General features: G+C 50.1%; 1 protein-coding gene across 7 annotated transcripts in view; it reads left to right on the forward strand.

The window, feature by feature from the left end:
• TANC2 (tetratricopeptide repeat, ankyrin repeat and coiled-coil containing 2) overlaps window positions 1–10071 on the forward strand; it is a 333029-nt gene extending 322958 nt beyond the window's left edge. For all 7 annotated transcript variants that reach the window (XM_045299320.1, XM_045299321.1, XM_045299323.1 and 4 more), the window contains 2 exons: window positions 1027–1127; window positions 2724–10071. In XM_045299320.1, the coding sequence (XP_045155255.1) occupies window positions 1027–1127; window positions 2724–4674 (2052 nt within the window). In that variant the 3' untranslated portion in view covers window positions 4675–10071. The remainder of the gene's footprint in view (window positions 1–1026; window positions 1128–2723) is intronic.
• Window positions 10072–12872: the final 2801 nt, after the last annotated feature.

The following is a 12872-nucleotide window of genomic DNA, read 5'->3' on the forward strand; positions in this document are numbered from 1 at the left end:
CTCAGTGGCAGCAGATCTTATCAGGTCTACAAAGGTGATGTTGTATGTATTGACTGCCCATCATCCTTCTAAAACCTGGCAGTGAAAGGGGCCTTTTAGAACCATGTTCCCCTCGTCACGATTCCCAAGGATTCTCAGAGCAAGGACAGATAGCTCTATAGCCATGTTTTTCCAAGGAGCCTCCGTGTTCAAGAGGCTGGGACAGCATGGACCCCAGTCACAGCCAGGGCCCCAACTGTGCCTCTCTGACTTTATTTTGATCTTAAACATTTCCTAAGTAAGGAACTACTAAGAGGACAAAGAAAAACCTAGACAAACCTCTGTGAAATAGAAACTACCATTGACTGAGCATTTGCTGTGTATGAAAGACTACGATTTTTTAAAGGATTTGTCTCATGTACCCAAGCCTGTGAAGAGCAGGTATGAAGGACACAATATCTCACACACTCTGAGAAGTTACGAAGCAGATCAAAGATTTGAACCAAAGTGCCTGCCGTCCCTACTCCATCTAGTCTCCATGCTGGGTGAAGTTTCCCTTTACAAAGACCTCACCCCTCGGAATTTCCTAGGATGTGCTCGTGGTTGACCCTTAGAAGGCCAGGTGTGAGTGGATGACTGACACAAGGAGGTGTGGAGGGCCGGAGGAGGCACCGATGTGTGTGTGTAGCTCATACATGCATGCGTAACGAGCTCCGGTTTCCAACCTCAGCAGCTTTACTGTTAAGGGTTGACATTTAGCTTCTGAGCTAAAAAAACTTTGATAGAAAGGCAGAAAGAAATGAAAATGATTTTACTAGATTTTGGACAGAGCCATCCCAGTGAGTGGCTGCAGGGCCACATAGGGCAAAGGCAGAAGAAACATTCAGTCTGTGGGCCACGTGGCTAAAGCCATGTCAGGCATGTCAGAAACCACAAGGATTCCATCTGTAAGTGTCAACGAAATGTACATATGACTTGTTTTATGCCCAAGTTGTTTACTTTTCATATCTCCTGAATGACTTATTTGCACACCTATTGTAATGACAGGATTTTGGAATGGCGGAGGAATTTGCTACTAAGGCCCTGGAGCTGAAACCGAAATCTTATGAAGCTTACTATGCAAGAGCAAGGGCCAAACGCAGCAGCAGGTGAGGAAAGAGAGAGAGGGTGAGAAGAAGAGGTCTCTTTTCTAAAACTATGGCCAAGGCAATGTAGGCTACCCTGGGGCGTATGTGCCCACATATCTCTGTCCCTGAGGACCCTTGGGGCCAAGCTTTGGGGATGGCCCATAGAGCACAGCCGTTAGCTTACGCCTGGCAAGTCCTCTGGGCTGTGGACCCCTGTAGCACTTCACTTGGGGGTGAAGTGTTTTTTCATTGTGACAGAACGGCATCTTCTTCCAAGAAGCCTCTGCCATGTCTCAGTCACTTTTCAACTTCCAAAGCAGGTATCAGAAAGAGACACCACTTAAGCAAAATATCCTGCCACTCCTTTTAGAGGGGAAATAGGATGGGTCACTTGTGTTACAGGGCCTCTTTGGGGACTCCCTGCATTATTTAGTCTTCCTTCTGGGACTGTTCTCAAGTCGGGTGGCATCAAACCTTCGCAGTCACACCTACCACCACCACCACCACAGTGTACACATAGAGATAGGAGGTCCTTGCTGCCAGGGTTGAGAAGGCCCCACAGAAACACCGTTCCCCGTGCCTATCCGCTGCAGCTTGGCCATGGGCAGGAGAAGCTCCACAAGGATCTAGAGTCTACGGTCAGTGATCCTTGCACCCAAATCTCCTACCCTGGATAGCCGGTCACTGTCCTTGCTGCCTCTTTCCCAGTGTCCCAAGCTTCTCCCAAACTCGGCACGGGAAAGAACTGCTTCAGGCTTACGGCTGTGACCAGGGGGAGTTGGTCCTAAAAACCAAACCCAGACAGTCTAGAGGTGATGGTGGCAGTGATAATAGCCTCAGCTAGGTGGGCTCACAAATTCATGACAGAAGCTTTACAGACTATCAAATTCTCTTTCCATCTGGATCATTCCTTTCCCACAAGGCCAATTGCCTCCTTTTCAAGCAGTATTTATAGCGAAGATGGAAATAACTCTTGACAGTTTGTTTCCTCACTTGTAAACTAGAATCTCCGTGGGACCTCCTCAGCTCCGGACCCGCGTTGCCTAGTCAGTAAGCCTGGCATTTGCCCAGCTGCGATGTTGCAGAATGGAGATGCAGCAGTGCTGTGGGGCTCAGGGGTAGAGAGAGCAGAGGACAGAGTCTTGACTAGGATGGAACAGGCCTGAAATTTGGAGCCAAAATGTTGAGACTATAAAGAAAAATTTCTGCTGGATCAGCAAGATTTTTAAATATTGTAGTTACTGCTTTGTTCCTAAGCTACTTGACAGTGACCCTGTAAATGACAACCCCACCCAACCCCCATATTGGCTGGTGTGCATTTGGGCACTGAGAGAATCTTCCTGAAGGGCCTGGCTGGACTGCACAATGGGGACATTTCTCCACTGATCCCAGAGAGGCCAGAAGGAAGATGGAGGCTTAATGGGCTCGGAAATCATTCTGGACTCTTCTAGAATGACAGCCTGCCTGTTTCCTTCCTTACAAATCAAACTAAACCAAATCCCAGACACCCACAGATGCCACTACAGTTCTCTATAATAGCGACTATGTTCTCAGTTCTTGATGGTTCCTGTTGATTCAGAATAACTCCAGTTCCTGTGTTTGCATTTTGTCAAGCAGACAGTTTGCAGCAGCCTTAGAGGACCTGAACGAGGCCATCAAGCTATGTCCAAACAACCGTGAGATCCAGAGACTTCTGATGCGAGTGGAGGAAGAATGTAGACAGATGCAGCAGCAGCAGCAGCCGCAGCCGCAGCCCCAGCAGCAATTGCCAGAAGAAACAGAGCCTGAACCACAGCATGAAGATACATACTCTGTGCAAGACATGTTTGAGGAGGAGTACCTGGAGCAGGATGTCGACAACGTTTCCATTGGCCTCCAGACGGAGGCTCGGCCGACTCAGGGCCTTCCAATAATCCAGAGCCCACCCACCTCTCCAGCCCATCGGGAGTCCACCTACATCTCTGGCTCACCTCTTGGCTCTCATCAAGTGTTTGACTTCCGGTCCAGCAGCTCTGTAGGTTCTCCCACTAGACAGGGCTATCAGTCCACCTCGCCTGCTCTTTCTCCAACGCACCAGAACTCTCACTACAGGCCTAGCCCACCACACACTTCCCCAGCTCATCAGGGTGGATCTTACCGTTTCAGCCCCCCTCCTATGGGAGGGCAAGGCAAAGACTACCCAAGTCCCCCCCCTTCTCCTCTCCGTAGGGGCCCTCAGTATCGAGCCAGCCCTCCAGCTGAAAGCATGAGTGTCTATAGGTCCCAGTCTGGTTCACCCGTGCGGTATCAGCAAGAAGCAAATGTTAGTCAGCTTCCTGGCAGACCAAAATCTCCATTATCAAAAATGGCCCAGCGACCCTATCAGATGCCTCCGCTTCCGGTGGCAGTTCCCCAGCAAGGGCTCAGGCTACAGCCTGCTAAGGCTCAGATCGTAAGAAGCAACCAGCCCAGCTCAGCAGTCCATTCAAGCACTGTCATCCCCACCGGCACCTATGGCCAAGTGGCCCATTCAATGGCTAGTAAATACCAGTCTTCACAAGGCGACATGGGAGTCAGTCAGAGCCGGTTAGTTTATCAGGGATCAATTGGGGGAATTGTAGGGGATGGGCGACCCGTGCAGCACGTCCAAGCCAGCCTAAGTGCAGGTGCCATCTGTCAGCATGGAGGGTTGACCAAAGAAGATCTTCCACAACGACCTTCCTCAGCATACCGAGGTGGCATGAGATACAGTCAGACCCCCCAGATTGGGCGTAGCCAGTCAGCATCCTATTACCCAGTGTGCCACTCAAAGTTAGATCTGGAACGTTCCTCCAGCCAACTAGGTTCCCCTGATGTGTCACATTTAATCAGAAGACCTATTAGTGTCAATCCTAATGAAATCAAACCCCACCCACCAACTCCCAGGCCTCTGCTACACTCCCAGAGTGTAGGCCTGCGCTTCTCTCCATCGAGCAATAGTATCTCATCGGCCTCCAACCTAACACCAACCTTCCGGCCATCTTCCTCCATTCAGCAAATGGAGATCCCACTGAAACCGGCTTATGATAGGTCCTGCGACGAGTTGTCACCAGTGTCTCCCACCCAGGGAGGTTACCCCAGCGAGCCCACGAGATCCAGGACCACACCATTCATGGGGATCATAGATAAAACCGCTCGGACTCAGCAGTACCCCCACCTTCACCAGCAGAATCGGACCTGGGCAGTGTCGTCAGTGGATACCGTTCTCAGCCCCACATCGCCAGGCAACCTGCCTCAGCCTGAGTCCTTCAGTCCACCATCACCCATCAGCAACATTGCCTTTTATAACAAAACCAACAATGCACAGAACGGCCACTTGCTGGAGGACGATTACTATAGCCCCCATGGGATGCTGGCTAACGGGTCCCGGGGAGACCTCTTGGAGAGAGTCAGCCAGGCGTCCTCGTACCCCGATGTGAAAGTGGCTCGGACCCTCCCTGTGGCTCAGGCTTATCAGGACAACCTGTACAGGCAGTTGTCTCGGGACTCTCGGCAAGGGCAGACCTCTCCTATCAAACCAAAGAGACCATTTGTGGAGTCTAATGTTTGAGAGACATTTGTTGGAGTGAGATCCATGTTTCCACTGCACATTTTCAGGCTTGGTTTCCACATTCCAGGTAGTCTCTGGCTTAATTTCACATGTAGTTCTGTGTGGTGTGCAGAGGTGGCAGCCCACATGCTAAAATCCTTTGCATGCAGCCGATTGGGAAGCTGGCCTCCCGGGGTCCAGGACTTCAGTCTCTCTCGTCTGTGCCCCCACCTCATTCTCTCCCCCTCTGGATGCCAACAAGGAGGTTTCTGTTCAATGTGCTTTAACCAGGGCGATCAGACACACTGGGCAGCTGCTTCCAGGAGACAATCGCTTTCACTGATGTCCTGTTGTGTAGATGTCTTTCTCCTTTCCTTCTTACTTTCCCCCCTAAATAAGACGTTTGTTTTCTTCTAGGAACTTTAGCGAGACTGTGATGCCCCTCTGCCCTTGTGTTCTTCTCCAGTGTGCTCCACGCTGCCAGGCCCAGTGCGTTCTGTGCCAGTGGTTGTCTCCCTGCTGCCAGCTCCCCCAGCCACCACATGCAGAATGCCCATTGAGATGACTGGGGGGGGGGGAAGGGGGGGTGGCAAAGGAGAGAGCATAGAGAGGGAGAATCATCTACGAAATCAGGAGAAGCCGCAGAAGAAGAAAAAATACATGTATAGTTGTTTAAAATGTCACTCCATTAATTTTCCATGAGGCATTTCAGAAACATTTAGAAACGAGCCAGCCCTCGAAATATTTCACTCAGCCAAGGAAATTGGATGAGGACCTGGAATTTTAAAAATAAGTCACTGAGAAGAACTCTCTAGATTTTTATCCAATAATTAACCATTCAAAGTTGCTGATTTCCATGGAGTGGGCTGAGGGATAAATAAATACATGGGACAAAAGGAAGAAAAAGAATGGTTCTATATTTTCAAGGGATGCTGTAGGAAATCTCTTTGAGGCACCTGCACTGTAGACTTTGTGCATCACCGTCCCCCAAAAGCAAAGCCATCCCCAGCGCTGTCTGTGCAGTAATCCTGTCCTGTGAATCAGCCCTTCAGCCTAAGTCAGACTTCGTTTGGCCGGCCCCCTTTGTTCATGACCTTGGGGTAGAGGGAAGAAACGTTCTTTGGGAAGCAAATGGAATTCTCTGAGAGTTCTTAGACTGAGTCCCAGAGTTTCTGCCCAGGTGCCCTGCAGTCCTTCCCTAGAGCTAGGTTGTTTCTCGTGTACAAGAACTGTTTCTGTTCTAGGCGTGTTTGTTCCAGGGTGATGTTTGGAACCAGACACAGCAAAAATGGCTCCCAGGGTGAAGAAAGACCCTTTGGCCCTGTTTCCAGATGAGGATGGGGGCACAGAAGATAGACGGGTTTTCTGGTCCAGTCACTGTCCACACCGTTTCTCCATCTGTGGTCACTTGTTAATCTGACCTCTGTGTGACCGAGGGCAGCATTCGATAAGAAGGAAGGTCCAGCACCTCAGGCCTCACTCTTAAAACTAAACAATTTCACCAAACAGCTATGACTAAGCAGAAGAGAATTTATTCTCTGGTCGTGAGCATCATTCTGTTCTTGTTCATAAAGGGCTACAGGCAGGGCAGCTTTCTAAATACAAATCCAGATGTGTCCACACTGCTTATTATAGTAAGTGCCCTCTGAAAGGATTCTGAGACTGGAGAACCGTGAAGCTGAGGTCAGGGACATTGCTCATTCGGAGTCTGCCCTTATAGACGGACCCCTGTACCCCGAGCCTGGCACCAGCCTTGTCTGCTGGAAATGAGCAGAGTGCTGACTCCAGATCCAGGCCCTTCTCGGCCTCGCTCAAGTGCCCGCTTGCTCTGGTGCTTCAGGACTGTCTCCTACTCAACTAGACCCTTGGGTGGGCATCAGTGTTGCCCCCTCCTCCTCCTCCTGGCTTCTGCCACTCTCTGAGGTGAAATGTGCACCCGCTGCAGCAGCATCTAGCTGGGACCCAGCAGCCTGTCAGCTCAGCCCTGTGAATCTCATCATCTTCCCCCCTTGAGCCACCATTTCTCACCCAGGAGCTGCTATGCTGTCGTGTGTCTCTTAGGAAGGTGTCCCTGCCACCTGCACTCCCCTGTTAGGCAGGCTGGGAAGTGCTGCCACTTCTCTCAGAGGGTTCTCCGTTTTCTGGAGCAAGCAGGAGACTGACTTAGGTCTGTGCCCTATTGAACAAGACCTACAGTGTCAACAATCAAAATGCTTTCTCGGGGTCTTTTTGTTTGTTTTTAAGCTATCATAAGAGGGAGTGGATATCATGACTGGGCGCCAGTTGTGATATTTTGAACAAACAATGCTAACTGGACCCTTACTGGGGCAAGAGACAGCCACTTCCTTGTAAGCAGACTACCTGTGTGCCCAGTGTGCTCCTTCACTGCCCTTGGACAATCTTGATACCTGCTTTAGAGTGCCCCACCCCCCAGCTCTACTTGCTAAAGCAGCGTCTGACTTCCCTTGGAGAGGGAATTATTCAATCCTGTTCACCAATCCACACCACCCTGATGTGGAGACTGGGGTCTCGCTCCAGCCTGCAGCTTCCCCACCCACTGACATGTTCCCGTTGCCCACAGTCCTTGCACTGGTGGGTTTCCGTCCCGTCTACAAATGGGTGCACTTTTCTGTTTGACTTGCTAACACACATACTGGTATTTTGTGTTAAGTTAGGTCTTCATTAGAAATAAGCAGAGCCACTCTTGTCTTTTCGTGTGTGCTTTTTCAAGAACAAAAAGAGGAAAAGAAAGAAATCAAGCAGTGGAACATAACACTTATAGCACAAGAAATAACTGTTGTACATAAGCATCAAAAAAGATTCAGAATTTTTAAATACAGAAGAAAAAAATTGCAGTGATTTTAAAGTGCTTTTCCAGCAATTTTCTTAGGGACTCCTGAGACCTGGGTACTTTATTTACTGGATCAGTAAGGCACATAGTTCACAAGGAAAACTAAGATTTACTGACAAAGGGACACCTGTGTAACCTGAGAACTCGGCCTGGACAAAAGGGAGGCCATTTTGTATCTGCTGCTGCTGCCCCTCTGCTCTATTGCAAGTCCCCAGTCAGTAGTGCACAGACCCTCCCCCACGTCCGCCTCCCCCTTCGATGTGTTTAACGTAAACTCGATGGCTCAGGAAAATTCCACTCATTAGAATCATGTACAGTCCCCCAGGTCGTTGTCCAGATAGGCAAGTTGCTATTCAGTTAAGCCTGGATGGTTGAACACTTTCCCTAAATCGTTGTCAACAGGACAGCTTAAGGGAATGGTGTTCACAAGTCCTTATATTGTATAGTTTATGAATCCCGCCCTCTCTAAATATTGGTATTTTTATATTCCAGAGATGTATCCAATAGAAAAAAAGTAATCAGTATCTAATTTAATATCCATAAGTATTTTTCCTTAGAATTTAGCCGTGTGGACGAGCCCTGTGTTTCACCATACTTTACCACTAGGTGTCACTGTGGCTCTACAGGGCAGCATCTCTGCCAGACAGGTGGGAAGACCAGCTCTTTGAACACGACCTGCTTTGGACCTTTAGCCAGGCCGAAGCTGAGTAGAAGTCCCACCCTCTCGGGCAGATGGAGAGGACCTTTCACCCCTCCTCGGCTCTTCTCGTAGTTCCACAGGTATCACGACTGGATGGGGTTTGATTCAGAAAGAATTATTTTTCTACTGCAGAAATGCCTTGGACAAAACAGTTGCTCCCTGAATCTTTGCCACAAAGCAGAACAGGTGCCCGTGCCCCACCCCCACTCCCTGTGGGTAGCACGTGCCCACTCCTATGCCCAGGCTCCTCAGCAGACTCGCCCACCCCACCTGTCAGTTCTCAGGCTGCCCACTTCTCAAGAAGCCAGCCTGCTGCTGCTCCTACACCTAGGGCCACGCTGCCCCATCCCCTGCTCCAGGGGAAGTGAGGCTCTTTCTCTTTTTCCTCTAGGGATTCCAGACCACCCGCCATGACTAACCATATTGAATCAAGGGCTTAGGGGTAAGAGCTACCTACAAAGACGTGTCATGGAAACCTTCACCATGCAATGCCTTGAACTCAGCTCTGGCTGCTCCCGAGAACAGGTGGCTGACTAGCTGGCTGGGGGCCCGGACCCAAGCCCAGTGGGGCTGGTGGAGCCACCGTGCAGAGCTACTTGAATCATCGCTGGGTCTTCATCAACTTTTGTAATACAGACCACTCAAGGGCTGAAGTGTCGAGAACCTTCATTACAGTGTCCAGTGCCTCGCAGCAGCTGAACCACCATGAGATGCTGTGGCTACCTGCAACCACAGTCAGAGCTTTGAAAGTCGGTACCAAATGAGTGCGTAATTGGACACCAAAAATCAAGTGTTACTTTCCCATTTCCTCACCCATCTCATCTCATCCCCCACCCCCTTACCCCTGCTCCCCTTGCTGCCTCTGTGATGTCCACACTAAGCTGAGCTGTCAGGTTGTAGCTGGGTGCCACTAGATGCAGGCCCACGTGGCGCTCATTTTTTCAGATAGACCCACTCTGGAAAGGACATCGCTTTGTGGCTTTGTCCTGTAGCTCTTGCTAACCCAGTTTTTCTTTTGCTAATCGCTAACAAAAAATACTGGCATAGGGCACTCGGTCATGTCAGCCCCCAGGACCAGATACGGTTCATTCTGAAAACTTTAGTACTTGAATGTACCTGCCTTATTGTCTATCAACTTAGTGGGGGACCTGGAGAGAGATGCTGGCTGGAGGGCACCACTTTACTCCCAGGTGGCTTGGGAAGCCTGTAAACTAACACTTCTTCTGTTTGTTTTGGGTTCTTTCCCCCTCCCCCCACCCCCTTTTTGGCTGAGTCCTGCTGAGAGGGGCCAGCTCCTGGTCCAGCTCAGGGTGGGTGCCATTCTCAGGCATGGCCTCCTCTCCATTCTAGCACAGCATCTTTGTCTCTGTTCTGTCTCCTCAAAATCCAAGATGATTTTCATTAGTACAGACATGTACACTTAAAGAGTGATTTGTACTAATATGATTTTGATTCTAACTCCTCCTTGCTGTCCTTTGAAGACACTTGCTGGAAAAGCTTTAATGCACTTAGTTTTCCTTTAGGTTTTCTATATCTCAGATGTAAAGGACTTTCTCTGTACAGTATACTGCCCAATGCATGTTTGTTCTCCACCCCAATATAGTGAGCACCACACAGTTGTGAACTCGTGCCATGGGGTGCCCCGCGCCCAGCAGAGGCGTCCAGCCCCCTGTGTCTAAGGAAAGACATTTCCCTTTGCTGTACTTGCTTGAGCAATTTTATTGTCTGTACACGTGAGCTGTGTGAGATAGATGTGAAGTTTAAATGAATGCATTCTCCTGCCCCATGTATACAGATTGTCATCTGTACAATGAACTGTGTGTATGAAGCAAATGTACTTATTTATAAAGGCTAACACTTGGGAAAACGTGGCCACTGTGGTGCTTTTCCCTTCAGTGCCACCACCTCCAGGGCAGGGTTTGGCAGGTGACAGCCGCACTCTAGATAGACAGTCACTCCCGCACACCCGTGTATTCACCGAGGGCACTCCACGGAGGGCCCTTGACGGTGGGTGAGAAGACTGTTCAGGGGCCCATCAGCCGAGGCTCACTGCGTCCAGTGAGGAAGGGGGGCTTGTTCTTCAGGGGAAGAACTTCTAAAGCCATACCAGGGAACCAGTGTGCACTTCTTGCTTCATTTCAGTAGCCCAAGCGGTACTACAGCCCAGCTCCTTTGCCCTCGCCCAAGGTTGAAGTGGGGAGGCGGTCCTAGCCGTAGACCCGAGGGCTGCTTGGTCCACCATGCTCAAGGCCCACTGCTCTGTTGTTGTGGCTTTATTCTCCCTTTGGAATCTGGCTTGGATTTCTCCTCGCCATCGAGAGGACTGCAGGCTTCCTGGAACTGCTGGAGACTTCAATACCTTACCAAAAGTGGCCGGCACTGAGCCCGGCAGCCTTTCCTGCCCTGAAGCTGCCTCTTTGTCTACTTCAGGGACAAGCCAGGAAGGAGACCACTTCCTCCATATCGTGCTAAACAAACAGTCCTGGCCTGTAACTGCAGCCATTTCCCCAAACAACTGAAGCCGGGGACTCAGGAAGAGCCCAGGGCATGGACACCAGAGCCAGCACGGAGGACTTGCAGAGCCAGTCCTAGGCCTCCCCAGGTACTTCGTTACAACTCAGCAATAATTGGTTGGCAGGAAGCACATTTTCCTCTAAAGATGCCCAAGCTATTTCGAAGAAAGTGATTCCTAAAAAGCTGACTTTTGAAAGGAATTTACCTTGAACCTGACTAAAACACTTGGTACAAAGAAGAGACTCAGCTAGGGACCCGTGTAACTTCTCAGAATTACTGAACCAGAGCCTTTTCCGCCTCCTTTTCCTTGCTTCCCAGTAGCTCTTCTGACCGGGGTGCCCCTGTGAGAGGTGCCTGTGGGGAGCCGCTCTGCCCTTCACCAGGCTGGGCATGGGCAGGCAGTGGGAGGGAAGTGTCATCGCTTAGCTTTAAAAACAAAACTGAAGGAGTGTGACTTGGCGACTCCCGGTCCCAGGAATGGGAGAGGGCAGCCCACCCTCTCTGCACAGCTAGAAGAGTGGATGGTCCTCAGAGGCTGCGCTCCCATCGTGTTCCATTGGCTCCAGGGAGGAGACATGGGAAGGAGGGAAGGCCAGTGTACTCCCCAGGGCGGTTCTGAATAGTCAAAAGCAGCCGAGGAGAGTGGCCAGGTCAGCCAAAAAGCCAGAAGTAAGATGGCATGGTTAACAAGGTCGAGGGCCCTCTGGCCAGTCTCGACTGAAAAGTCCATTGGTGACTTAGGACAAGGTGGGTTCACACCGTGGTTGCAACAGTGGGCTCAGACTCAGAACCACTGTGAGGATGGTGCAGAACCAGCCGGTGCTGTATGCAGGTGCCTCTGAGCCGGCACCGACTGGAAGGCCGCAGTATCACCGGCCGTGTACAGTGAGGTCCAGAGCGCAGCTCTGAGTCCGGAGACGACAGCTGCATGGGGAACAGGCCTCCAGCTCCAGCCCATACGCACTGGACACCAGGTCCAACCCTGAAAGCAAAGACTACATCCACGTTCTACAAGAACGGTTTACCTTAGGAGAGGGTCTGTGGCAGGACCCCCTTGTTCCTTTAATTTATTAATCATTTTATTGGCATGTACTCCACATATGCAGCTTAGTTCAATCAATCATATTAAGATCTGTGCAATCCTCCCCGCGATCAATTTCAGAGCATTTTCTACTCATACTCCTTAGTTCCCATCCTCTGCCATGCCCCTCGAGCCTAGGCAGTTATCAGCCCAGTACTCTCTCTCGGCCTACCTACCCTGGACATATACAGAAAACGACAAAACAGAGGAAGCAAACAAAAAGCAACAACAGTGACTGGAAAAAACAAAACAGGAAATCCTCAACCCAAACCAAAATATTAAAAACAAATTTTAGAATGGCTCAAAAGGCAGATCAAATGATCGTTACTACATTTTAATCTAGTTGTACCTGCCACAATCGACTTTACGTGCTCTGTCTGACAGCAAGACTGTTCACCCCCCAGGTCCTGGGGAGGCACCAGAGGGTTAATCCATGTGAGGACCCAGAAAATGAGTTTTAGGCTTCCAGTGTCATCCACAGCCTTCCGCAAACTGGGTGTTCACAATCCAAGTTCTGATACCACTCCCTCCTCTGGATTTAGGTTTTATTATTTACAGCTTATGGGTCACATAGGCTGGCGTGCTCTCATCCTTGTGGATTTAGTTGAAGCCTCACTTAGATGGTCGCTTGCTTTAAGACAAACCTTTAAGTCCCCCGATACTGTTCTTTCTGATAGCCGGGCCGGAGGGTCCCTTAGAAAAGTGTTATTAAAGGGGGGAAAAATGGGTGTACAGGTATGGGGGGAAAATTACAATCTCCCTAGGGGTAGTGTGCAGGTTGCATAAAAACCATACCTCTCGAGCTGCAGAGTTAAAACAGTGGTACCCAGCTGAAAGCTAATGTGTGCCACTGCACAGTCCTAACGAAGATCCACCCCCACGTCAGGCTTCCGCAAGGACTCACTGCACCTCTTTCTAAGTCTCCCATTCCAAGGCTTTTGACTCAGTTTTTCTCCTTCCAGTGTTTGTTCAAGTGCGCTCACATCTTAGAAATCCCAGTCTCTTCGGCCTGGGCTACATCGCCTGGGCTGGTTTTAGGAGCCACTGCTTCCCCAGAGCCCACAGTGAACCAG

This window comes from Echinops telfairi, unplaced genomic scaffold, assembly GCF_000313985.2.
Source record: "Echinops telfairi isolate 266 unplaced genomic scaffold, ASM31398v2 ScPeMD7_7458;HRSCAF=8496, whole genome shotgun sequence".
In the NCBI taxonomy this organism is placed as follows: Eukaryota; Metazoa; Chordata; class Mammalia; order Afrosoricida; family Tenrecidae; genus Echinops; species Echinops telfairi.